We start from the raw sequence: 26,277 nt of genomic DNA on the forward strand, positions 1-26,277 counted from the left end.
CTCGTCTTTAGACGTATCTGACAGGAGTTGGACAGGATGCGTCAAATAAGCATTCTAGGGGCCAGTACTGTCCCAGGAGTGTAGGCTGTTGCTGTATTTCATTCAGCAGCAATTTATTGGGTGCCTGTTCCGCGCCAGGCATTGTTCTGGGCATTTGGAACACATCAGAAACAAAGCTGCCTGCCTGGAGCAAGGCAGTTGGCCCCGGCGATTAAGAGCAGGGGTTCCAGGACCGGCCGCAGAGCTCGGAGTTCTGGATCTGCCGCTGCCTAACTGTGGGACCTTGAACAGATCGCCTGATCTCTGTGTGTCTCGATTTCCTCTTTTGCAAAATAGAGGCAACTGAGGGTCTTTTGCTCATAGAATTATTTTGAGTATAAATGAGTTGATGTGTTAAAATGCTAGAGTAAGCCTTGTATTCCTTTGCTCTGTGTATGCGTGACAGTTCACGACTACACAAGTATGTAACGACTGACATTTATAAGACGTTGAAACACTTAAAAGATACTGTTCTAAGAGTTTCTTAGCTGGCAGAGTTGAGAACCCAGCAGTCTTTCCCCTGTGTTGCGCAGGGCCTGCTGTTTCAGCCAGTTACACGACCCTAACTCATTTAGTCTGTGTGTGGAACACAGTGGCTCAGGTGTTGTGCAGTGCAGACGTCTCTCCGTGGCCGCACCGCATTCCTGCGTTGTAAATCTTAGGCAGAGAAGGCCTGAGGCTAATTTCGGGTGAGGCTGCGCTCTTGAAGCCGCTCTCCTGACGTGTGGAATGTGTCGGTTTGGCGCACAGTGACATGGACAAGCTGAAGTCGACGCTCGTGGACGCCCTGTGTAGGAAGGGCTGCGCCCTGGCCGACCGCCTTCTCCAGGCCCAGGAGCAGGACGGCGCCGCCTCGAGCGACCTGGAAGGGCGAGAGGAGGAGGGAGAGAGCGCCCTGGATGCTCTGACGGAAACTTTCTGGGAAGCTACAAAATGGACTGATCTTTTCGACAGTAAGGTACCCTTTCTCCTTCTTGTTTCGCTGCAGTTCTTGGGGGTGCATCCCAGATCCCTTGTGCCCAGCGGGCCCGGCCGGAGAGGACGAGGGTAAATGGAACGAGGCTGAGCTGGGCTCCGAAGAAGACGAGGCGCTTAGCGAGGCCTCCCTGGTCTTCCCGGCTTAGAAAGCACTTGACCATTGTTTGATCTGTCTGCACAGTGGCTGGTGGACCACGCTAGCTTGGGAGACAGTTGGAGAACGTGTGTGGCGGGCCTTTGGTTAAGCCATTTATGTATCAGCTAAAATTAAGGGCATCTGAAAGCTGTCTTCGTACCTTCCCGCACCTGTCCCTGTGCGCATTTGTCAGGGATGGAGATGGGGGTATTCTGGTTAGTTTAGATATTTGTTATTTCTCTCCAAACTCTTGTAACTTCTAAATAACTATCATCTTGATTTATACCTGATCAGTTTTTAAAGCCCAGTTTAGAAAAAGTAACATTGATGAACTTTTTGGGTTTAGATTATAAAAACATGTAAAATGCCTTCTAGCTCTCTACTATAATTCTTAACAGTAGAGATTATATAGCTACAGGTATTTGCCAGTCTTCCTTTCTTCTGAACATAAAGGAAGAAAAAAGGAAATGAAATCAGTGGAATTCTTCTTCCAGCACAAACTATTGGGGTTTTTTAGTAGACAGGTGCTTGTTTTCAAGATTAACTATGGTGAACAGTAGTAAAGACTCCTGAAGTAGGAGAAAATTCTTCCTATCTGCTTCAGGTTTTTCCACCTCAGTACAGTAGTGCTTTTATAGAGGGAACTCAGTAATGTTCCAGAAACTGAAGGAAGCAGCACCAGAGGTTAAGAATTTGGATCTGAAATCAGGCTCTTGGAGCTTGGATTCTGCCGCTGCCACTTTGACCTGTGTGACCGTAGGCGGGTGACTGAATGCTCATGTGGGGCTGTGGGGCCGCGTACCGCGGGCTTTTATGAATGAGTATCACGTACCTGGAAGGGCGTCAGCAATACTTGCTGTTACTACTAACAAAGTTATCTCGTGTCTGCTGTGTGCCAGACACTGCACTCGCTGCTGGGAAAAAGGTGAATAAGAGCCTGGCCCAGCATCAGGTCGATAGACACTTGATGAGCGTCACAGTAAAGCTGTCGTAAAGAATTCTATTCTTGCCACAGCGCTCTTACGTTAGGGGCGTGCATTATGTCACCTGTCTGTTTACTGTGTCTGTAGCAACAGTTGTTGAGCCCTTTCCTTGTCTCTAGAACACAGGTAAGTGTGACAGGATTCCTTTCTTTGAGGACATGCTCCACATTCTAAAAGTGGAGACTAAAGATATAAACAAATGGTTATGAGTATTTTTGACAGATGCAGTAATTAAAGGTAGAAAACTTGTACAAAAGGAAGCAGTTGAAAGTAAGAACATGTTTATATAATCTGACACTTCATTTGTTTACTTTTATCCTCTTTTGCAATTTTAGGAATTCGTAGTGACTCTGTAGTTTTGTACTTCTGACTTGCAATTTTGTAATCACTTATGTTAGCTCTGCTTTCTTTTGCAGAGAGGTATTTTGGTATGGTTTCCAACAGCTAGTGACTTATCATACTAGCTTTCTTTCCCCAAATAAATTATCTGTTCTGTGGGATACCCAGCTCTTTTAAAGATGTTAATTGTTGTTTTAAAAAGTTGTTAAAATTTACTTGATGTAACATGTTCATTTGAAAAGCTACACCTCTGTTAAAGCCTCAATTCTTTCATTATTTTTCTTCTTTATTTTTTTTTCTTGGATTTTTATTTATTTATTTATTTATTTTTGGCTGCGTTGGGTCTTTGTTGCTGCGCGCGGGCTTTCTCTAGTTGCGGCGAGCGGGGGCCACTCTTCGTTGCGGTGCGCGGGCTTCTCATTGCGGTGGCTTCTCTCGTTGTGGAGCACGGGCTCTAGGCACGCGGGCTTCAGTAGTTGTGGCACGCAGGCTCAGTGGTTGTGGCACACGGGCTTAGTTGCTCCGCAGCATGTGGGATCTTCCCGGACCAGGGATCGAACCGGTGTCGCCTGCATCGGCAGGTGGATTCTTAACCACTGCGCCACCAGGGAAGTCCAGTTCTTTCATTATTAAAGCAATATGCCTTAAATTGTAAATATTTTGTAGATAAGCTGTATCTTGTTTTACGTTGTAGGTTTTGACATTTGCATACAAGCATGCCTTCGTAAATAAAATGTATGGGAGAGGCCTTAAATTTGCAACTAAACTTGTGGAAGAAAAACCAACAAAAGAAAACTGGAAAAATTGTATTCAAGTAAGTGATATTTAAATTGCCACTGTTGGGTGTCATTTCAGTATTGTAGAGTGACAAGATAGAAAGCCTTACGGTAGTGATAAAACAGTACCAACTTTATCATGACTAATTATTAGTCTAATTAACATAACGTGAACTATAAAATAAATGCATGAAAGGTAGTCAGTAAGCTGTTTAAATTTTTAAAACATTTTTCACTCCTGTCCAGAAAACCTATATTTTTGGCTTTTAGTGTTTTCAACATAGGCAAAATGCATTGCGTATTTTGTGTAGTTAGAAGACAGGTTTCCTTTATGAAGGAAACAGATGATTTCTTTTAAGTACATGTTGGCTCAGTTCTAAAATGGTTGAACTTCTAGAGTTTATGTTTGATCTTATTCTTCATTTGACATGATAGGCCATTTTTTATTTTACCATGTATTATATGCAGGGAAGTTCTGTGGTTGAGCTCTCTGCACAAATTAAATGTCAAGTGTAAGAACTTACTGAACTCTGCAGAAATTGTTTCAGCCTCGCCTTGTCTTTGTACACGTATAGTTGGTTTATGCTTAAAGGGTATATGGAGGTTGGGGTACGCTGGTCCTGCCAAAGGCAGCCGAGGGTCTGGTCTTCATATTGAAGGTATTCTTTGGATGTAAAACTCACCTGTAGGTTCCTGGGGCAATTTCTGGTAATTAGAGTAAACTATAGGTTATCTTTACTCTCAGACCTTTTCTGTCAGTTCAAATTGTAAGACATTTCAAATTCACTTCTTCAGATCTTTGAGGAGGTTGAGAGAGCTCTTTCTGGAACTTAATGTCTTCTCATCACGTAGGCTATGAACTGAGCTCTTACATTTGTGAAGCCCACGATCCACCCAGATGCTCACATCAGGGGATGTTTCGTAACTTGTCTCCCCTCCACTCTGCTTGCCTGCTGGCTCTTCTCCACACAGCAGCCGGAAAAGATGGCTTTAGACCCCTCCTGGTGAAGCTCCGTCACACTTAGAGTAAAATCCAAACTCCTCCCCATGGCCTGTAAGGCCCGTGTGGTCCGGCCTCTGCCAGCGGCCTCTCGAGCTGCATCTCATATCGCACTCCCGCGTCCTCACTGCTTCCGCCGTCCCAGCCTCCTCTCTGCTTGGCTGACACCGCGCACCCTTCCCCTCTCGAGGACCCAGCTCTTCCAGCTGCGTGGAGAGCTCTTCCCCAGATTTTCACAGAGTAGGTTTCTTCTTGTCATTCAGATTTCAGCTTAAGTGTCACCTCCTCAGAGATCCCTTTCTTGACCATCTCACTTCCCAGTCTGTATTATAGCAAGTTTTATTTTTACTATATACCTGATACATTTCTTATTATTTACTCATTTGTTATCTGTTCATTAGCTTGCTGACTTTCTCTTTGGCTTTCCTGAATAGAACTTAAGTTTCCGGAAAGTGGGAAGTGAGTTTGTTCAGTGATTTTTCCTAATGCCTAGAACAGTGTTTGACTACCGTAGGCACTCAGAAAGAATGAGGGAAAGGAAACTAGGGTGGTTGGAAGGAAAGGAGCAAGTCACGTCAAGTCGATAGGAAGAAAGGAGGACAGAAGGGAGGGAAAGCAGGAGGGTTGGCAGGGATGATGGTAATCACCACAATAGGCTGGTTGGTAGGAAGGAAGGTTGGTGGGTGAGTTGATGGAAGGAAAGTTCTACCTGCTACGTCTTTATTATTACTAAATATTTAATACAGAATTTACCCTAAATGCTGAGCTTGAAACATTTGTTCTTTAATAATTGTGTGTGTTTTATTATAGCTGATGAAGCTGCTTGGATGGACCCATTGTGCGTCTTTTACTGAAAACTGGCTCCCCATCATGTATCCTCCTGATTACTCTGTATTCTAAAATAGGAACCAAGACTTTAAATTTTAAAAAAGAAAGTTTTATAGTGAATGGATATAAAAACAAATTTGTGGCATTTTTAGTCTAATGCATGTTTTCATCTGCTATCAAATGCTGATTATTAAAATGATGTGTATTTATCAGAGAATTTGCTGGTGTGTGGCTTAATACATGTAAATCTAGACCTCTGACATCATGGTGTGTTCTTAATGCCTCACATTGCTGGCAGCGGGCTGTGCCCTGGCTGCCAGCACCAAGGACTTTCAGTTGGGTTGCAGCTGTTACATGCATGAGAGGTTTTCAACAGTAACTTTTAACTGCAAACCTATAAAATTCTATTTTTTATTTTATAAATGAACAGGGTTTTAACATGCGCGACTTTAATTTTTTTCAATTGTATGAAGGCCTTAAAAAAGCTACATTAAGCGTAGCTAAAATTATTTATTAGACTAAAAAGTAACAGAACTTCATTTCCAGATTTTTTTTTTTTTTTTTTTTTTTTTTTTTGGCAAACGTTTACATTCAATTAAGGGGAGAAAATAAAACCGGCACAAATAAATGCGTGGCGGACGCTGGAGCATAACTGCTTCAGTCAGTCTTCATCTTGGAGTTATTTCAGGCCGATCACTTCTAACACCTTCTTGACGTGCAGAGCATCAGAATGAGCTAATAATACATGTATAAGTGCCAGACAGCTTAAATCTGTATCAGGTATTGTAAAGATACATTTATGGTATGTTTATATTAAAGTTGAAATAATGTAAACACGTGAATAAATGTGCAAACCCAAGATCGCAGTACACCATATGCACTCTCATACCGTAATTTTTTTATAAATAATAAAAGTGAATATTGAAGCTTCTTAAAGTTGGTCTTAATTTTTCATAAATAAAATTTGGGGTTAGAACAGAAATGAATAATATATTAAATCCATAGACAAAAAATTCAACATGAAATAATTTATAATGTTTCTTATAGGCTTGCAATTATTTGAATATATTTCCGAATTTTATTATGTGATTAACTTTTGTGTAGGTTTAATTTTTTATTTTTATCTCTCTGGCTACTATACTTCTTTCATCCTTCCTCCGTAAAATAAACACACATAGACAATATTAAAAGGCCTCTACTGTCTTATAGCAAATGTGTTTGTGTGTGTATGGTTTTTAAATCTTCCCTTAGAATTTACTACTGTAAAAGGCCTACCAGAGATCTGGTCTTAGTCATTCGTAACTGTTTTTTGAGTAATTGACTCCTTTATCTGATGAAGACGTTAGACCCTTTATGAAAAAGTGCTGCAAATATGCGTGCAGACATTTTGCACAGTTTCTGAGCCATCTAGAATCTAAAGTCCACCCATGAGCAACCGCATGCATGTTCTCTGACAAACACATACTTTCACCTACACGTATACAGGTTCGCACATACACAGGTTCAATCCAGTCAGGGCATTGAGATGCTCAGAAGGGGTAGGGTGACTCCCCAGGGTCGTGCTGCTGGCTGGATGTTAATTAGAGAACGTGTTTTACAACCGGGTTTGGCATCTCTGTAAGTACTACCTGCAGCACAGAGCCTCAGGGTCAGCCAGGGGTGAGCACTTGGGTCCTTCCCAGGTCTTCCCTGAGGATGCATTCAGCCCCGCGATGTGCGTGGCTGGTACCCAGGAATATGACAGCTTTCTGAGCCCCTCTGGACGTTTCCCAGCCTTTCCCTTTAAGCTTTTTAAGTAGTCCCAACGGTTAGCCATCATCTAAGGCAGCCACAAAATTGTACAGTTGCCTGGAATCATCTAGACAAACCCCTGGGAAAAGGCTTCTCGGCCTGCGAGAGATCTGAGTCCAGTCAAAGACGGCCTTGCCCGTGGTGTTTTCTGGGGAACAGTCTCCAGGGATTGCCAGGCTGCTGGTTTTCAAGGCTGCCGTGGAGCAGGAGATGGGACGGGGACAGGGCCATCGAAAACATCACAAAGCACGTTGCTCTCTTAACTGAGGTTCAGCCGTTCTGAGTGAACATGCTTCCTGTTGCTACATGCCTTTGGTTAAGATTGCTACGTGCTTCTGAGAATTTTTGTCAGTTTTCTCATGACTTTAACGGAGGAGAGAATTTTCGGAGGTGCTTTTTCACTGACAAAAGGTTCTACCAGTTTCACTGAAATCACACCTTTTTTTAGAACATGCCTTTAGTATCCAATTTTAGTGTAATTTTAAGGTTAGAAACTTCCTAGTAATAGATTGATTTTGAAGTACTACCTTCTGAGTTATGTCAAGATACAATAAATTCTGGTATCCTTCAAATATGACTTATTTTTACATGAAAATCACCTTTGTTGCAGAGTTCCCTAATTTCTCACACTTTATTCTTCGGCTTTTGGTCTTTTCGCTATATTTTTTAATGTGGAAGGAGAAGTTCATGGTGGGTTTTGGACGTACTCTCACAGTCCTGACTGGTAGTGAGAAGCAGTCGAGTGAGGTACATGTCTGCAGGGGGAGGTGGTGAATAATGGCGCTTTTTAATAGGACGTGCAGTACATCGTGAAAGTTCACAGGCAAATTTTTTTCTTTATTTTTTAAATCTATGAGCCACATCCGGCTCTCTGTTGTAACAAGGACTTTTCTATCCGTAATTACTACTTCTCTCTTTCAGTGGGGTGTAAGTCTTTCTCAGATAAGGAAATTTTAGAATGAAGATTATTAAGTTTGCTGTGGAAATTAAAGAGACAGCCACAGACTGGCAAAGTCTGCTTTGAACAGTGATTCCTAGAAAGGGTGGTCCATCAGTGGTACCCGTGGTGGGTGATACCGGCGTCTGGGGCGGTGACGCCAAGCTGCCTTGTCAGCCCTGCGTTCAGGCTAGATTATTCTGTGCCTCCATGCCGACACATAACGTTCCAGGAGAAGCCATCCCCGGCAAAACTATGACGTTTCTGTGTGATTGATAACAGGAGACAAAATGGTTCTTTATTTATTTATTTTTATATTATAAAGTGGATTCTTTTTTTTTCTTTAACTTTTTATTATATACTGGAGTAGAGTTGATTGCCAGTGTTGTGATAGTTTCAGGTGTACAGCAAAGTGATTCAGTTATACATGTATCTATTCTTTTTCAAATTCTTTTAAAAGTCGGGACAGTTTTCCTACTTCAGGTAATGGTGACCAATGTCTGCACCACACCACTGAAAACAACGGAAAGAGCTGGATACAAATAAATAACTTGTGAAAGAAGCACTAGGGATGGTGCAGAGTGTGTGCTCGGCACTAGTTGTGGGCCCCTGAGATGACATCCATTTTCTCATTCCAGCACTGTTTCCGTATTTTTCAGTTTTAATCAGTGTAAAGCCTAGAACTGTTTTCCATTACTCTTTACCCTCTCCCTTTGCTACAGTTAAAGTCTGTACAAAGTAGACTCTTCAGATTAAGATACACTGACCCTGTCAAGCTCATTTTCAAAAAGCAAGTGACAAAAGTATATTGACAGGTTTAAGACCATGCTTTCCAGCAGAAATAACGAGGGGAAATCCACTTGTTTGTTAATTTATTTGTGTAAAATTTATTAAACACTTAATTGAGACTCTCGGAAGCCAACAAAGCTACTTTCATGTTTTCATGTTATTTGTGTATATTTAGATGAAGCAGGTAATCCTAAACTGGTTGCTTTGGAGAGTTGCTGTAATATTGTGTTTATTCTAGTTATACAAGTTGTTTCCGTGCACTACCTTTGCAATCTTATAAGATTTCTAACACTGTTCAAAAGACACACTAATGTTTCGAAAGGCATCTTGTTGAATTTAGTCCCATTTTAGCACTCCTTTAAAAAGTTTGATTGATGACTCTTGAAATTCAGCCAGGAGTGTTGTGTCAAAAACCTGCTTGAATTTATCTAAAAATTCATAATCGGTGGTGAACCTGAACTTGTTAGCCCAAAGCAACACGGTTCCCGGCTGGCAAAGGTATGCCATGGTAGCGAGCAGCTTGTCCAGGAAGTAATGGTGGTAGACCACGTCAGAAGCCAGCAAGTAATCATAGTAACACGTGGACTTGGGGAAGTTCTGTTCCAGGCCCTCTCCCCACACCAGCTCTTTCACTTCAGGCAGATGTGCTGTATGGTTTAGTGTGTTCCTTGAAAGGTTGTATTGAAGGTTCCCTAGGACGTCAGGCAAATCCGTTGCTGTGACTTGAGCTCCTAAGAGAGAAAGAGGAAACTTGTACGCATTACCTGGAACATTTGGGCAGCCACAGGGTACACATGCTCTCAGGGGGGGAGATGGAACTGGGCTTCTCACCTCGGCCCTGTGGACATATGGGCTGGATAATTCTCCTGGGGGGCCCTGCCCTGTGCCCTGTGAGATGTTTAGCAGGGTGTCCTTCATGGGGCAAAAATCACCTTTGGTTAAGAACCATTGAAATAGAATAACATTCCCGTCTTTTAAGAAACTAAGTTAAACGGCGGTGCAGTTTTGAGAGATTTCGAAATAATTAACTAAACATACCAGGATTCTTAGCGTTTGATTACTGTCATCATTTATAATGGTTTTCCTTCCCAAACTGTCTTTATCTGAAGATTTTGGTTTTCTCTTACGTGAGGTGTCAGCACCTAGTTTTCTTTCCTAAGGGATGATCTATTTTGAATGACTCTCCCCCCTACTAAATGCATTAAATTAATTTTTAGGCATTTTAATGCTAGCGATAAAGGTTCACAAAATCATAATTCCAGATTGGTTTTGATAGAAGAAGACCTGTAATAGTGTAGGCTGAAGTAGGCCAGACATACCCGCCTCTTGCCCAGCTCCCAGGACTCACAACTGGCATTTTGGGTATAAATCTGCCTTCACCTCGGATTGACTCACTTATTTTTCGTTTTTTCCAAAACATTAGTTGATAATAGTTGCACTGAAAAGCAGGAGACAGCATAACATAGCTGTTTACAACAGGAATTCAAGAGTCACACCTTGAGAATTTCAACTTTCTCACGTGGTAACAATCAATGGATTGGAGGAGTTAGCCTCTAAGGCACAGTTATCTTATCTCTGGGGATAACAGTAGTCCTTCTAGCCTGGACATCTGGGCAGATTCAGGGAGCGCCATCATGGCCAAGCACCTAAACCACAGCCCGTCCCACAGTAGTAAGTGGTTATTATCACTGTTGTCACCGCAACCGTCTTTTGAAACAAGGCCGAGGATAGACAGACAAACCTAGAATACTGGCCACGATGGAAACGAGGCCTGGTCCAGCACCGATTTCGAGCGTCTTAGCACCTTGGAGACTGAGTTCCTCTGCGTGTTCCTCCAAATACTGGCACAAAGCCATGGCCTGAAAAACATTCACAGTTGTCACCTGGACACTGGAAACCGGGGACCCTGTTCCCCACCGCAAGTTAAATACTCAAAAGACATGTTAACAGTTTCAGCTTACTGGGGGCTCACAAGAATCAAAATATACGTGCAACGGCGTGTTTTGACCTCTGGAATATGAAGGCTGTAACATGCTTCAGAGGAACGAGAGACACAGACTTGTGAAAGCGCCTGTACCAGAAGACTCTTGACCAGCCTCCAGGAACAGGAAGGTCAGCTCGGCTCTTCCAGAACCAGGAGACGAGGGGCCGCAGGGCAGCAAGCCCTCGCTCTGCTTAAGTCGTGTCAGGCCTCCACCTGCTGTAAGACTTGTGCTGTGAGCGGCGCCATCCCCTGCCTCCTGACTCCACCGACGTTCAGGTTGCTCTGGACTTTGCCTGCTGCACTGAGCAACTGCGTAGGAATTTTTCTTTTAAAGCAGTTCATCTAAGAAACACTCGACTGGCCGGGCAGTGCTTCCCAAACTCTAGCGCACACGCAGGTCACCGGGGGCCTGGAGAAAGACGCCCGGCCGCGTGTAGTGGGGCTGACGGGGCTCAAGGCTGCGTTTCTAACAAGCCACGGACCACACTTTGGGGGGTAGCAGCAAGGAGGTTACATCCTTTACACAGTAAAAAAAAAAAAAATGAATAAATTTAGATCGATTTCTATACAGGAGATCAAGGTCCCTTCCCGTGTGAGCCAATGGGCGTCGGTTGGTGATGTCGCGGACGGGGGAGACTGGGGAGAGGTACGTAGGCGCGAGGGCGTTGCCGGAGCTGGGAGTGCGAATCCTGCGCTGAAAAGGCAACGTGAACGCTCTCGTTTGCACACACTTCTAGCCCTTGTCTTCCTGCAGACGCTCTGGGCTCCTTATGACTCACTTTCCGTCTGGGGCCCAGGCTGCTGTAGGGGGCAAGACATGCCGCGCTCACGGTGGCCTGCGCCAGGGTTGGTGGCAGCCCCAAGCCCCTGGGTCCCTCCCTTTCCTCCTAGGCTCCTCTCAAGGGAGTCGGGGGCCAGGGACGGGGGTGGGGGGAGGACGGAAACCAATTCCCAATGGCACGGTAGGGAGGTGAGGGGCGTCAAGGGGCCCTGGGCGCTGGAGGATGAGTGGTGGGGGGGGGGGACAGGCGGGACGGCACAGGTGCGAGGTGACACCAGCATCCAGCCGTGGCAAGGAGCTCTGCAGCTGGGGGCGGCAGTTTTGAGGAGAGGCCTTCTTTGGTTCTTGAGGAGAAAGGAGCATTATTCACTGTGTGGGGTTTCAATATTTGGAAGAGTGTCACCCAGAGCCACCAAGACGTGTGCTCTGAGGAGTTCCTGAAGGGGTGGCTGTAGGCGTCCTTCCCGAAGGGCCCTGCCCTGTGACAGGCTGGCCCGGTGGGTGCCATCTGGGGACGGATCTTCCCTCGGGAACAGCTACACCTTTCAGCAAACACTCCCCCGCTTCTTAGTCCTATTAGCAAACTCCGAAAAGTCATCTCTCACAGCTGCTCTTGAAGTCACACAAGGAAAGGGTGCTTCCCCACACGATACAGATCCTTCTTCTGCAGCCTTCAGGAAACTGAGGTCCCGAGAAGGGCCAGGGTTTGGTGCACGGAAGGCTGAGGCCTTATTAAGAATAAAACAGTCCAGTGGACAAATCGTCTTTTTCCACTCCTGATTTCTGATCACCCAGCTCTGGGTGTCTGTTTGCCAACTATATTACAAAGCTGTGGAGTCGCTTGGTGGTTTCAAACTTGTTAAGCCAAAGAAAAACATTTAGCTGAAGGAAATCATACTTATATTAAGCATAAGGGGTAAAAATCAAGCTTCCTTGGCTGGGGTCAGTGAGGGGGGAGCTCTAAGAGCCTGGAGCCCTTGGCTGTCCCTCCCCTGCTCCCCCCCTCCATCTCCCCCATCGCTGGTACCCAGACTGCAAAGGGCGCTCCAAGGAACCTCTGATCACAGCCACGCAGTGGACCAGCAGGTCTGCGTCGCCCGGGAGTGGGTCAGAAATGCAGCCCCGGTCCACCTCCCCCAGCCCGACCTCCTGGATCAGAGTCTGCATTTAACAAGAACCCAGAAGGATTCCCATCTAAGCTAACAGTGGAGCAGTTCTGACCTGCAGCCTCTCTAAGCACAGGCTGAGAACCTCTGCAGTGGAAAGAACGAAGGCACTGGCCTCCGAGGTCCATCGTCCCAGCCTGGTTCTGCACCGCGCCCCGCCAGGGGAAACAGTGCACTCAGCCAGAACATAGCAGGTTTTCTGGCTCTGAATTCAGTGTTTGCCCCTGTTTCAGCTCCATCCTCTGGGGACTGTTGCAGGGAGAGCATGAGATGAAGCACCATTTCCTAAGCGTCTCCACTGGACTAGCCACAATGTAAAAGGCGAGTGGATACCCGATGGTCTGTGGGAGAGGCCCAAAGGTGGCCGCTACGAAATCTAAACTCTACAGACTTTTCTTCTGAGTTTTTAACAATTCATATGGATTTTTCATCCTACTTCCCAATATACTCAAGTTTATGTTAATGTGAAAAAATAATGTTTCAAGAAACATGGCATAGAGGAAAATCGTTGTGTTTAGGAAAGATGCCGTGTTTCTGCAGCATCTAGGTACACCAGCAACAGCCCTGGGGGGGCATCCATGGACCCTCAGTTTGAGAAGCACAGGACGTTAGAGCACATGGCAAGTCGTCCAAGGCACCACAGTTGTACAAAATCGCTGTTCTCATCCCCAGGATCCCCGACACCCCAGTGTGACAGCTCCCTCACCCCTGGCCACACCACCGCTCCGTAACTCTCGATCGATTCTTGAATGACAATCTTCTTGCCTGCAAACTGATAGTACTCCTGGGTGTAGCTGGCGTAATTCATAGGAACAAATTTCTGGAGGCTTTGAGGCGATGGTTCTATCTTGTTAGAATCTGTGGGACAGAAAATTAAATCGGTTTCATGATTTGTTGATCCAGTGCAAATCTACACTCGGTACAATTAGTCAGATGGGAAGAGACTGAGCAATCTTCCAGAAGCAGAGGGGCGAGTGCTATCAGTGACAACGGCTGCAAACTAGCACAAACTGAATGATATGGGGTGACAGGGACTTCACATTTCTATGAGACATTTTTATCATATGACAAAATGCCCAAGGATGCCCTGGGCCCTTCCCTCGATTTAGGAGAAGACAGTGCGGTGTCGATCCGTCCCTCCCTCTGTTTTGGTGAGAGGAGGAAGCTAGGCCACCGGACAGAATGGCACGAATGAGCCATCTGCATAAGGAGGACCGAGGCAAGCGTGGACCTGACTATTTTTGGGTCTTGAAGTGATGCGACATTCCCGCATGTTGGCTGGAACGTGTTCCTTAAGTCCTTCTACAACTGCTCCTCAAAAGGTACAGGTCACCCCAAGACGAGCCAGCTCCGCAGTCCTGGGGGAGGTTGTCAGATGAGCTCCAGCTATTAAATTACTCTTCCTGAAATACTCCTTTACGCTCATGACCCACTCAGGCAGCTCTCAGATGTCATATAAAATGAGCGGAAAAGAGCACCTGATCGGGGCTGACATCATGGAAGCCCAGAATGTCAAAGGTTTCGCAGGGGGTTTCAGCGTAAAAAGAACAGCGAGGAATAAGGTCAGAATGAGGGTGCTGAGCACCCTCGGAGGGGTCGTGCGCAGAAGACGGGGGGCTGCTGGGACCCTCGGTGAGAGGCACGGGCAGCGAGGAGTCTGGGGGGGAACTTGCATGAGACCAGCCTCGGCTGCCTGAGCTCTACCTGCGGACGCGTAACCAGGGATGGAGTAGCGGGAAGGAGCGCTCAGTGCGCATCTGAAGGTCTCTAACCAGACACATACGCTCAAGGAGGTAGAGGAGGGTGAGGGCAGGGTGAGGGCAGGGTGAGGGGTAGGGGGCCTTTGAAGAAGCCTAATCAGGGGTCCACCCCTCAGAGTTCAGGTTTCACTGGTTTCCACCCGCACTAGACGGTTCTGTGCCACGGCTCTGCAAACGCTTTGTAACAGGGTCACAGCCAGAAGAGTCCAGAAATGTGCAGTGAACACTTAGAAACATTTACAACAACTTGACCATATCTGTTGAATCTGATTACGAAAAACCAAAGCTTGTATTGTGTATGTCTTTGTACTTCTTTTCATGTTGTTCTTCCAGAGATTCATTTGTGTTGCATTTTACAAAAAAGTGTCCAAATGGTCTTTGACCACAGTGTGGGCCAAATGACCAGTTTGTAAATTAGCACAATGACGCCTGCAGCTCTCGGCCGTGGGTTCTGATCTCCTGGAAGGAGAATTCTCTGTCCTGACCACAAAGGCGAGCTTCCAGAAACCCAGGACTTCCCTGAGCTTGCAAGAACCTGCTGATGAATAGTGGCCAAGTCAGTCCTGAGATGTCATCCTTCCCTGTCATGTGCCCCAGGAGAGGCTGTGGGGAGAGGAGAGGACCTTTGGTCCTCACCCATGTCTTACAAGGGAAACTACCAACATCTAAAAACATGAACCTGAAATTTATCACTCAACAAAGAGGACCCAGCTTCTCCCATAGGCTGAGAGGCTGACTCTGAGTTCTGTTTCAGAGAAAATAAGAAGGCAGAGGAACAGACCATCTTGTGCCCAGAAACGTTTAACAAGCAGCCTGGGGGCGGTGAGGAAGCACTGACGTGTAGGGTTTGGCCGTCACCATGGTGACGACGCTCCCACAGTGGCCATCCCTGGGAAAGAGGTGAAGCAGCTCAGCATCACAGGCATTTCTACCACACGGATACGACCTCCCTCCACAGCCTCAAGGGCACAGGTCATCGTAAAATGTAGGAAAATAATTCCTGATGAGACGTGAGTATTTATTACCCAAGTTTTTTCAGATTCCTTTACCTTTTACATAATCCATTTCATTGTACGTTTACATGACTTAAATTTTAACAATGGCCATGTCTAACAATCAGCTCGCAGATGTCCTGAAATGCAGGCGCTGGTACAGGCCATCTGGTATGAGGAGTGGGTACCGGGTGCCCTCTTTACCTCTGAGCCTGTCATCACTGGAGCAGCCAGACCGTCAGGGACCCAGGCCACCTCCTGCCAGCTTCCGTCCCCTCGATATCACCCAGACAGTTCCTTCCTCCTCTCCTCCCACAAATAACCGGCTGAAGGCTAACTTTTCTCTCAAGACTGTAGGAAAAGTCTATGTGCTGATTTTAAGTGGCTCATCCTTTCACAAGATGACAGATCATAAGCTAATGGTTGTACTTTCTGGATCAACATTGTAAAGAAACATGGGCATATAAATATTCTCCATAAGACCATTTTCCATGCTACAAAGATAAAAGAAATTTATGTTGATTGCGCATGATTTTCAATTATTGCATCTATGCTCGTCTGACAGTTTTAGAGACATCAGATTTTCAGGATAGGCAGAGTTGCATTTTTATGTAAACAGTTTAGTAAAAATGAATACCATCCTGGTTTTACAGAGTTGGGACATAATTTTTCACTGTTGACTGTAAATGTTTTGAATGTTATATCTTGGCTCTTATGACATTATTTGTTATGTCTGTTATTTATTTACTACTGATTCCCTGCCCAGAAAAGCAACACTAAAGGGTTCTGTTGTCATAATGGGAAAGTACACTTGACTTTACACTGATCCACCGAAGGACACAGCTGCCAGGAATACATTTTGGCGAAAAGCAGGAAGGAATGTAGATTTCATTTCTTTTTTAAAAGTTCTTGTTACAAAAATCTAACTCTCTCAGATTTGGATAAAACAAAGTTTTGGTCTTTGATAGGTAAATAATAAAAACATAGGGGTTACGTTTAGTGTCATGCTTCTGCTTGCATAAAGGCATTTTTCTACTAAGCATCATGATAAGAAAAAGATCTAGGGTTAAAAGGAAATGGATATTCTTGTGCCTGAGGTTCACTGCAAAACGCCATCCCCAGGAAAAGAGGGGAGAAGATGTGGAGCTGAGGAAGGAGGTTACCTCCCGGGGGTTCGCTGCTGCCGTCTGTCTGTAGACCCTCCTCATCCGGGGGTCTCGGTGCCTCGTCCAGGGACTGGGACTGCTGTCCTGAGCGCAGACACGCATCCATCCCGGAGCCGCCAGGGAGGAGAGAGCTGGCCTGGACTGAGCGCTCCTCCGGGTCTGACTCGCCCAGAGCCTCTGCAAGGTGCAGCTTATCGCCTTAGCATCTGCTGGGCCGGAAAGAACACCTGCATTTCAGCTTAGTTCCCCGGGGCGGGGCGGGGTGGGGTGGGGAGAGCAGCCGCCCTGGGCGCTGCCATCCTGGTTTTGCAGAGCAAAGTGGAAGGAGACCGTGAAACATCACCCCGCCTTTCCATCGCCTGGAGAAACGCAAAAGCAGGGCCACTGTAGCCAGACAGGTGCTGCCTTGCTGCAGTCTAGGGTGTATTCCTAAGAGCTTTTGGAACTGAATCTTGATGAAGAAGGTCTGATCCAGCCGTACACGTCTTTAAGGGTACCTTGTGGATCCAGGGTTAATGGCATCATGGATTTGCCCCAGATGCGGAGCTGCTCCCTCCTCATCGGAGGCTTTAGCGCAAGGTAGTAGAAAGCGCTGGGGGCTGAGAGCCAGGAGGCTGGTTGGCTCCCCACTCTTGCTCTTGGCAACTCACTTAATCCCCTGCACACCGTTTCCTCATCAGCAGAAAAGGGAAGGCTGACATCTACCTGCCTCCTAGGGCTGTGGGCAAGAAACGGGGGAGCCAAAGTGATTAGTGCAGCTCAGGAAGACTCTCCTGATTAAGAAAAGAGGACCTGGCTGTTGGGATCATTGATCAGCATCCAAATAAGAACACGTGACATCGCTGCGGGACTTGGCGTGTTTTTGCCAAGCACCGTTCTTGTGCTTTTAGCGAATTGATTCATCTAATCCTCACAACAAACCCTATGAAGTGGATGCTATTATTATGCCTCCTCTCAGATGAGAGAAATTCAGGCACAGAGAGATTCAAAAGCAGCCCAGGAGCACGCAGCCGGCCAGGGGCAGGGCCAGGAGTCAAATCCAGGAGGTCCAGCTGCAGGATCTATATTCTTGGCCATGAGGTGGGACACGGCTTGAGTTGCCTTGCTTCAGCGGTGGGTTTTCTGGCTGAGTTTGCCCTGAAATTACTCATAATGCTTAGTTGTCACAGTGACGTTTTCTAGTCTTTTTTTTTTTTTTTTTACAAAATGTAAATCGTTTTCCTAATTTGTTTTTATATACCAGAGTTGCCCCATCATATTGTTTTGGCCAGCTGGGGACGGCAACCAGCCACAGCATTACTAACTATTCCACACCTGGAGGGGTTGTGTGCCCCTCACATTAATGTGCAACAGGATTTCAAATCAGTGAGGTTCCTGTGAAGGTAATTTAGCATTTTCACCGGCTCTAGAACCAAACAGTCAAATATTTACCCCAATTCTTCAACTCAGGAAGTTTTTTTTTCTCTTGCAGATACTTACTTGCTCCTTCTCATCAACTTGCCCCGGACTCCAGGAGGTTAATTGTTCCCCTAAAGGACAGCTGACTGGTTATTGGTGAGTACCCAGAGCATCTCCAGGGAAGAGTCTCAGCGCTGCGGTGAAGGGCCCTGCATTTGAATGCTGGCTCTGCCACGTGCTAATTTTGTTGAAATTGTGGATAATGGTGATTCTGACCTCACATGACGGTCGTAGGAATTAAGTGAGATAACCTGTGCAAAGCCTCTTGCGCAAACAGTATTAACTGTTATTCTCATCTCCAAAGCCAGAGAGTAGTCAGGCAAGACAGCACTCCTTACAGGACACCCACCCAGCACCGCGGGACTCTGTGCATTAAAGTTAGACATTTCTTCATTTTGCATGCAAGAAAAGGAGACCTGTTTTCCCTCCAATAACAGGTAGTATTTTTCCTTGTGAAATGAAATGACTCCCCTCCCCCATCGTTATAGTTGACGTGAGACATTAATTCTTTCCCCAAAAAGCAACCTAGAAAATAACTACAGTAATCTACCTAGTGTTCATTAGTAGCTCAACGCATCATATGATCTATATCATATGTTAGTATTTAATAAAGAATTGGGAAGTTCTGAAAAGGACCCCTTGTTAGTACCCTCAAAATAACTTCGAACGGTTAGTTTAAACATATCTTTACCTTATGCAGCAGAAGAGGTTTGAGATTTCTGTGCAGACTTTAATCCCCAATGTTTTATATAGGTCTGCACCTGAGAGGATTAGCATTTTATGAACAAAAGCCAGCCAGTGGAAGTCCAAGTTATTTAGGGTAGCATTACCCACCAGTACCCATACACATTACTTTGCTAGAATTACTCTCTCTCTTTCTCTCTATCCCTTTCTCAGTTCTCAATTTTCTGTCTTACACACACACACACACACACACACACACACACACTTCTTTCAACATGAAATGGAATCACTCTCAAAAGATCCAGAAAATCGTTCCAGCAGAATAGAGGCTGTCCTCTGTGGTATCCAGTGGCTGTGATGCGGTTTGAAATGTAGACTCACGTTTCATTTTAAAAAGGAGTGGGCGGGTGCACAGGTGGAGTTTTGTACAAACCTGCAAGCTGGGTGCCCATCAGCCCAACTCCTGTGGCTGAAGGGAGGGGCACGACTGACGTGGGCTCTGTCCTGGATCCTGATTCCAGCAGCCAGAAAGAACGTTAAGACTCTCCTGAGAGCAGGGCGAGAGAACATCTATCCACAAGAAGGGATGTGAGTCAAAGGCTTAAAGTTGCCTAAGGGGTAAAGTTAGTTGGGGCAACAGTGAACAGGAAATCAGAAAACTCTTCCCAGAAAAAAGCCAGCCGTTGTCAATAATTTCTTTGAATAAGGGGCAGTTAAAAAGGAAGGAAGAAAATCATGTGCTCATTTGGGAAGACTGGAAACCCTTAAAATAGAATATAGGGCATGTAAATTAAAGCCTTAGGCAAATGAGAATTGAATAATCCTTCACATTTATGAGGGACTGCGCTTACCCGGTGAGCAAGTGAGTGCTTTAGCTCGAGTCGACACGAGCCTATTTTTATTTAGTTTTTTACTCAACTTTGGAAGTCTGTTCTCTGCTGTCACTTTTTTTTTCTTTAGTCCCTTTCTTTTAACTCGGGATCTTCATCTGGACATGCTGTGGCCCCATGACTATCTTCTTTCTCACTCCCGTAAATGAAGGGAGGTGACCTGCAGTCTTTTCCAAGCCTGTCATTCGAACACTTTCTTATTCCCCAGATGGTCCAGACCTGTGACTGATCCTGCTCTTCTGTGACTTATTTCCACCAGGTGTCATCACCGCTATAAGAAACAGCAAAAAGATGGTCATCATTACAACTTAATAAATAACTCAAAAACTGATCGCAATTTATACGAATATATGTATATATATATATATATATATATATGTATATATATATATATTTACACACACACACACGTTTATTCTACACGCCTTAAAATGAAGAAAAGAACAAAGAAGAAAAATGTTTTGAATCTCCTTTAATCCCTCTATCTGGGGAAGGAAACTGAACCAACATTTTTGGGTGTCAACTTCTGGGCTTTTTTTGTATAAACCTTATCAAAACTATTTGACTGAAAATGAAACTGGAGATAGAAATATGTATCTCTCTGACCTAGTATGGACTAGTCCATTATTTTAAGAGTTTCTTTTCAATACTTTCTTCAAAAACCATCTTTTCGGTAGCTGCTTTAGGAAACAAATCAGAACTCTACTGCCCGGAGCTGGAATAAGTTAGTCTGAGGGTCCTAAACACTGTGCTGTGGTCAGGGTACCTCAGAGTTAACTGCAAGCTTTAAAGTACATAGACTCTGGGCTCCTGGAAGTTCTTGTTCAAGATCGGAGAAAGCGTCTAGGACTTTGCACTCCCCGCCTGACAGCTGTTCCCGGCGTGTCTGTAGCACGGGCGCGCGGTAGTGTCCATCATAGGGCAGGGGACGTGGAGGTTGTCTTCCCATAGTTGAAGTGCCAGTTCATGAGGAGGGATTAGCCTCCCGCCTGGCCCCGCAGGACACGCTGATGAAGTAAGTCCCCAGGAGGAAGATTCGGGTGCAACAGGAAAGAATTTTGTAACAAGCCGAGCAATGGAGCAACTGGTCTCGGGGAGCCTAGCAGGAGGGAAAGTGGGCCAGATTTGGAGTCAGAGGATGCAAGATTGGATAAAGGTTTATGCAGGGTCAAGGAGAACGCTGCGTACATGCCTCCACTCTGCACTTCCCCATCAGCGTGGACTCCGCGGGATCACCGGGCTTTCTTCCGGCTCTCTCGGCTGGTGGTCCTCAACAAGGGGGAATCCTGCCCTCCTCCCAGGGCTGTTTGGCTATTTGGAGACAATCTGGCAATTTTTGCTTGTCACCGCTGGGGGAGGGTGCTGGTACAGAGAGGCGGGGATGTTGCCAGACGTTCTACACAGGACAGCCTCCCTCCACTGCCCCCAGCAAAGAACCATCCAGCCCAAAGGTCAGCAGGGCCCAGGCTGAGAACCCCAGTCTAGGCGATCGGTAGGAGTTGAATGCAGGGTAAATTCTAATCGCCGTCCTGCAAATGCCATCCACCAGCAGGCTGATCCCTGCCGCCTCCGTCTCAGCGTCCTCATCCATGAAATGGGTGGGTTGGCGTTTACGAGTGGCTCATACACAACAGACTCTGAGCCACACCCTCACAGAGATCCAACGCTGCAGCCCCTGGCTTTGTCTGGTTTCTCCCAGAACCAGACCCAGAGACAAGGATTTGAGAGAAAATAGTTTATTTGGGGAAGTGAGGAAGGGAGAATAATCCAGGGCAAGGGAGGCCACCAGCAATGGGTGTTTATGAAGCAATACCTACCGCAGGGGATGATAAAAGACTTAATCCCGTGGGGGAAGACTTGGAAATGAGGCAAAATACAGACCTCAGAACTATTCTACTCCAGGTCCAGAGGGTTTCTGGGCTGTCTTTACACCAACACATCGGCACAGATGCAGAGACAGCGGATGGAGCGCCCTGATGTGTCCGAGGGATGTGAGATGGTGTCATTCCTTTACCCATGGTAAGAAGTGAAGTTTTATACATCTGAAAGAGTCTGGCACAGCGTCTGGTGTCCTAGAAGGTCATCAGTAATATGTCTTGTATTAAATTGTATGCCATTCAAGTCGTGGGTCGGACAAGCAGGGTTCTTTGGAAGGGCTCTGGGCCATTTCTCTGAATCAAATGGAAAGGCTGAGCACTGGGGCTTCAGAAATAACGGACCCAGGGTGGCTCTGGTCCCACGTATCTCAGCAGCAGCAGGCGTTCATGGCCTTCTCTTTGAACAGTGCTCTGGGGGCCTCACTGCACTCACCTTCCGCCTTGTGTAACTGTAGATTCAAGATCTGGGGGACATGACTCTGATTGGTCTTAACTTGGTCCTAAGCTCTGCCTCATAGTCAGGGCTGGTCGGGGTGAGAGAAGCATCCGACCACATCACAAGGAGTAGTGCAGGCAACTCCGGGAGGGATGCTGAGCCCATAACAAGCAAGAGTTGTGTGTGGCCCTCCTCCCCTCCCTGCCACCCTATGCATACACACTTTCTTATTTTCATAAATACAATTTCAAAATGGGGACCCATCCTCTCTATAATGGAAGATAATCTTAGTCTCATTGGCTATTGCATCTGGAGAGAATGGAGCCATTCTTCAAGTTGAAAACTCTAGACAATGGCATTTCTTCACTAGTTCCACGCTTGTCCCTCAATAGGCAGGCATTCCCAGGAGACCAGAGACACTAACTTAATTGTTTCATCACCATTTACCACAGGCCGCTAGTCCCATCCCAGAATGTGAACGAGAGGCTCATGCTTCTCACGTGACCTTCCCCAAAAATTCTGCAACGGAAGGGTTGCTGATGAGACAGATATATGTCCACCATCCTTACTTATAAGGGAGGCTACGGTGGTAATTCACTTCCAGGGAGGTGAGGGTCTCAGCGGAAAACTAGAAGTTCCTGAAAAACCCTGGTAACCACTAGCATTCAAAAAGTGTGTGATTTTCAGTGTGTTATGCAGAAAATATTTAGTCACAGTGAAGTGCAATTCCAGAATTTCTGGTCCCTCAACTATTTGGTAACACAGTGGCTCGAAGTTCATGATCCGTTCTGTCAAATGATTTAGGGCTGCTGCAATGCCCCCTCCCCTCATTTGCCAGATTTCTCGGGGAGCCCCTGAGGGTGCCAGAGGAAAGGGTTCATTGACGCTGCTCTGGGAGATGTAAAGATTTAGACCAGCTAGCACTGTGGAGGCTCAGACATGGGAAGCCTGCACAGCAGGACCTTAAAATGGGACTCTTCTTGTCTTGGTTTGACTGAGACATGAAGATGATGGATTGCTTGTCTTGTTCAAGAGAGACCACCGTGAGACATTCTAAAGTAGGAGTTAAAACACATTCAGGCAACACTTACATTTTGTCAAGCTTGTGGACATAGAAGAATTTGCTTCTATTTCATTTTAAATGCCCTTTATATAATGACAAACATTACCAGTCAGGATGGAAGAAACAGTATGAGTGAAATCATCCAGTATGTTTGGAAACAGCAAGTGAAGTTATAGCCCTTTCATCTTAAAAATAGCACCTGCCGGGTCCTGAGCATTTGAGTCCACACTTAACCACACGGAAAGGCACGGCTCCCCATAAATTATCCGCCTTACAAAGTGGCTCTGACAGGAAACCATGAGTACCTTGACGGACTTACATGCATTTCGAAGAAGGGATGTACTTGGTTGTTTGTTTCTATTTTTAATTTTTTCTCAAGCCAGTTCTTAAAACAGATCTCCCCTCAAAGATATGTCATTGCTGTTTTAGAAGAATCTTCGACTGCAACCGTGTGTAAATCACAATTGGTAATTGCCAGGGTTCATGTCATCAAAAGAGACAAAAATGCTTTGGAGCTGAGCTATAAACCTGTGATATTAGTCACATGGAGGAACATAATGCTTGGGCAGTAGGTTTAGATAAGAAATTCTGACCGAAATGTCTACGAAATAAGGGTTAGTTCGCTAGTAACATTCCTCTTAAGTTAACATTTAATAAACAATAGCTTTCTGATGCTCACCTTAATCGTAGGATAGATGGAACCAAATGAATCTATCAGTATGGAAAAAAAAATCCCTTCACAATAATTCAACTTTGAGAATGAGGATGGGAGATGATCCTTCCCCCAGTTCCAGTTTTATTACCCAGGAAGCAGAAATGACTACAACAACCCTTCCAGCTCCCCGCCAGACGCGGATGCCTCTAATACCATCTGTTCTTTCCATATTGCCATCAGCTGCTTGGAAATGGCACTTTTTAGAGGGACTTTTTTTAGTGGTAACTAATCATGCTCCAATTTTAGCAACAGCAGTTGACCTGTGTTCAGAAAGATAATTTTTTCCCAACAGATTTCTACTAGGAAAGAATGTTTACCTGATGGGACTCTTCTGGGATGGGCCACAGTGGAGAATTCCTTTCATTCTTTCCCCTCATTCTAGGGCAGACTCCATTTGAGAAGCACGGGTTCTCATCTAGGGCTGTGCTGTCATGGGTTTGGGGAGATACGCTGAATGATTTCAGTGCCGAGCCAGGTAAAAGGAGCGAGGGGGCGTGGAGGAGCAGAGAGGGGCGGGCAGTTCCATGGAAGCCTACACCTCCCAATTTCCAACTGTGGGATCCCAGAGAAGTCACGGCCCCGGGCTCCCTTTCCTTCATCTGTTAGGGGTGATAACACCTCTTACATACTTACTGCATAGATCCTTCATTTGATCCTTCATAGATCCTTTTCATTTGGCCCCTTCACCATTAGGGGCCAAATGAAACAAAGTATATGAAAGAGCTTTGAAAAGTCCAAGGCCTGTTCAGCATTATCATTAGTTCCTTCAAGAGGAATTTGGATCCTATGTCATGTGTGCGTCAATAAAGTTACGAAAGAAAGCAAGTGTTCACTTCTGGCCACGTACTGATGAACATGGTGCAGGCGTTCCTTTCCATTCCCAACACATAAAATACCCAATAAAGTATTTTCAAAGATGCTTTAGAAATGCATATCCAAGCTTGAAAGAAAGGGAAACCCCCAGATGCCATAAATGAAGAGGGAAATCAAAGCCACAATAATAAGTGAACTAATGCGCGCCACCACAGCGTGGGGTGTGTTAGACTTGGGTGCAGGCCTGGCATCCAAAGGCTTTGGGGTTCCGATGCTTTTGGAGGACGGAAGATGCGTCCTCGGGCAGACAGGGTGTGCGGCGAGCGTAAATCCAGGTTTGGGGCGGGGCCTGATGTTTATACAACCTGGGGGGAGTGTCCTCTTTAAGGAAAAACATGTTTAATTACAAATCCAAAATTTGGTACAAAAGTAATATTTATTCAAAATGAGAAATCACCCAAATTAACAAATTCTAAAAGATGTAAAAGAGTATTTTTAAAATAATATGTCAATCATGATTTACTATATATAATAAATATAATTATTATAACTATATAATGCATTACATAATATAACTATATAATAATTATATATGTGGAATCTAAAAAATACAACAAACTAGTGAATAAAACAAAAAAAAGGAAGCAGACTCATAGACATAGAGAACAAACTAGTGGTTACCAGCAGGGAGAGGGAAATACAGGGCTAGGAGAAAAAAAAGGCTTATCATGGGATTATATAAAATCATGTGTGTGAAACTTTTGAAAATTGTAAAGCACTATAGAATTAAAGACTCTTTCATTCAATAAAAAAATTCTTTAAAGAGGAAAAATAGTGTACATAAAAATAATATATTAATCATGATTTACTGTATATAATTTATAATTATAACTATATAATACATTATATAATTATAACTATATAATATAATCATTATTATATAATAATATATTAAATACTCTATCAATATATAAACTTCCTACCACACTTTAAAAATATTTCCTAAATTTTTGCCTGCCTACTTTTTGATTACTTTATATGGTAACAATATAATATCATATTTCTTAGAGAAGATAAAACATTAATAAAGTTTTTTTCTTCTGGCATGATTAATTTAAATCTATTATAATTAATGATATTTTGATAAAATTTCTTTTAGCTTTGTAACCCATTATTGGTAATGTCATGTGAATTTTTAGATTGTTATCAAATTTGCTTCTTTCATACATGACTTGTAAGATTACAGGGCACTCAAATTATGAAGAGACTGGCTGTAAATATTCTTTGAATTGACAACACTCGTTGACCAGATTGTGATCTATGCCCTTGTTTTTGTAGTGAATTATAAGTTTTATTTTATCTTCTTCAGTGTCAGCATTTAATATTAAACAGTAAGAAGTTTAATCTTTTTTCCCAATGTGTTCATATTACTCCTTCCTTTTTATTAACTGGTAGGAGAATTATGCTTAAGCACATGAACTCCAGGCATCTGTGGACTTGAACTTCAAGACGCAGACAGAGGAAAAATTAATGCACTTAAGGGGACATACCTGACGAAGAGAGAAAGGACACATATCACACATGTGCACGCGCACACACACACACACTCTCATATATAGATGGAGAGAGACAGGCAGTCAGTAAAAATATTGGAAATGAAGATATTATTAAAGAAAAACCAAAATGGAAGCCCCAGTTTGAAAACTGCCCTACACCAAATACTCATAGTCACATAACCAAAGTTTAAACTGTCCTGATTTCCCCACTATGCTAACTCTGACCTTCAACAAAACTCCCATTTCAGTGGGTTAGAGGTAACATGAACTGTCATAAACCACCTCGTTAGGACTTTTGCCAATGATGACCTTTCTTCCTACAGTTGTTGGCTGGATCTTC

The 26,277-nt window shown here is 44.7% G+C and overlaps 2 protein-coding genes across 8 annotated transcripts in view; one reads left to right on the forward strand and one right to left on the reverse strand.

The window, feature by feature from the left end:
• The window catches only part of TPP2 (tripeptidyl peptidase 2), a 68,134-nt gene extending 62,119 nt beyond the window's left edge, over positions 1-6,015 (forward strand). For 3 of the 6 annotated variants that reach the window (XM_059902700.1, XM_059902692.1, XM_059902693.1), the window contains 3 exons: positions 790-997; positions 3,170-3,289; positions 5,062-6,015. In XM_059902700.1, the coding sequence (XP_059758683.1) occupies positions 790-997; positions 3,170-3,289; positions 5,062-5,151 (418 nt within the window). In that variant the 3' untranslated portion in view covers positions 5,152-6,015. Of the gene's footprint in view, positions 1-789; positions 998-3,169; positions 3,290-5,061 lie in introns of those variants that run through there. The other 3 variants (XM_059902694.1, XM_059902696.1, XM_059902695.1) reach the window with 3 other exon arrangements.
• Positions 6,016-8,123: 2,108 nt separating this feature from the next.
• Positions 8,124-19,212, reverse strand: METTL21C (methyltransferase 21C, AARS1 lysine). Of its 2 annotated transcripts, none has more exons than XM_059902663.1 (6): positions 19,021-19,212; positions 18,595-18,664; positions 16,443-16,651; positions 13,234-13,385; positions 10,338-10,455; positions 8,124-9,327 (listed from the first exon to the last, which is right to left on the reverse strand). In XM_059902663.1, the coding sequence occupies exons 3-6, from the start codon at positions 16,549-16,551 to the stop codon at positions 8,933-8,935; spliced, it is 774 nt and encodes a 257-aa protein (XP_059758646.1). In that variant the 5' UTR covers positions 16,552-16,651; positions 18,595-18,664; positions 19,021-19,212; the 3' UTR covers positions 8,124-8,932. The 2 variants fall into 2 exon arrangements, with proteins under 2 accessions (XP_059758646.1, XP_059758647.1); XM_059902664.1 differs by having other exon boundaries at positions 16,443-16,654; positions 19,021-19,185.
• Positions 19,213-26,277: the final 7,065 nt, after the last annotated feature.

This window comes from Balaenoptera ricei, chromosome 18, assembly GCF_028023285.1.
Source record: "Balaenoptera ricei isolate mBalRic1 chromosome 18, mBalRic1.hap2, whole genome shotgun sequence".
NCBI classification, from domain to species: domain Eukaryota; kingdom Metazoa; phylum Chordata; class Mammalia; order Artiodactyla; family Balaenopteridae; genus Balaenoptera; species Balaenoptera ricei.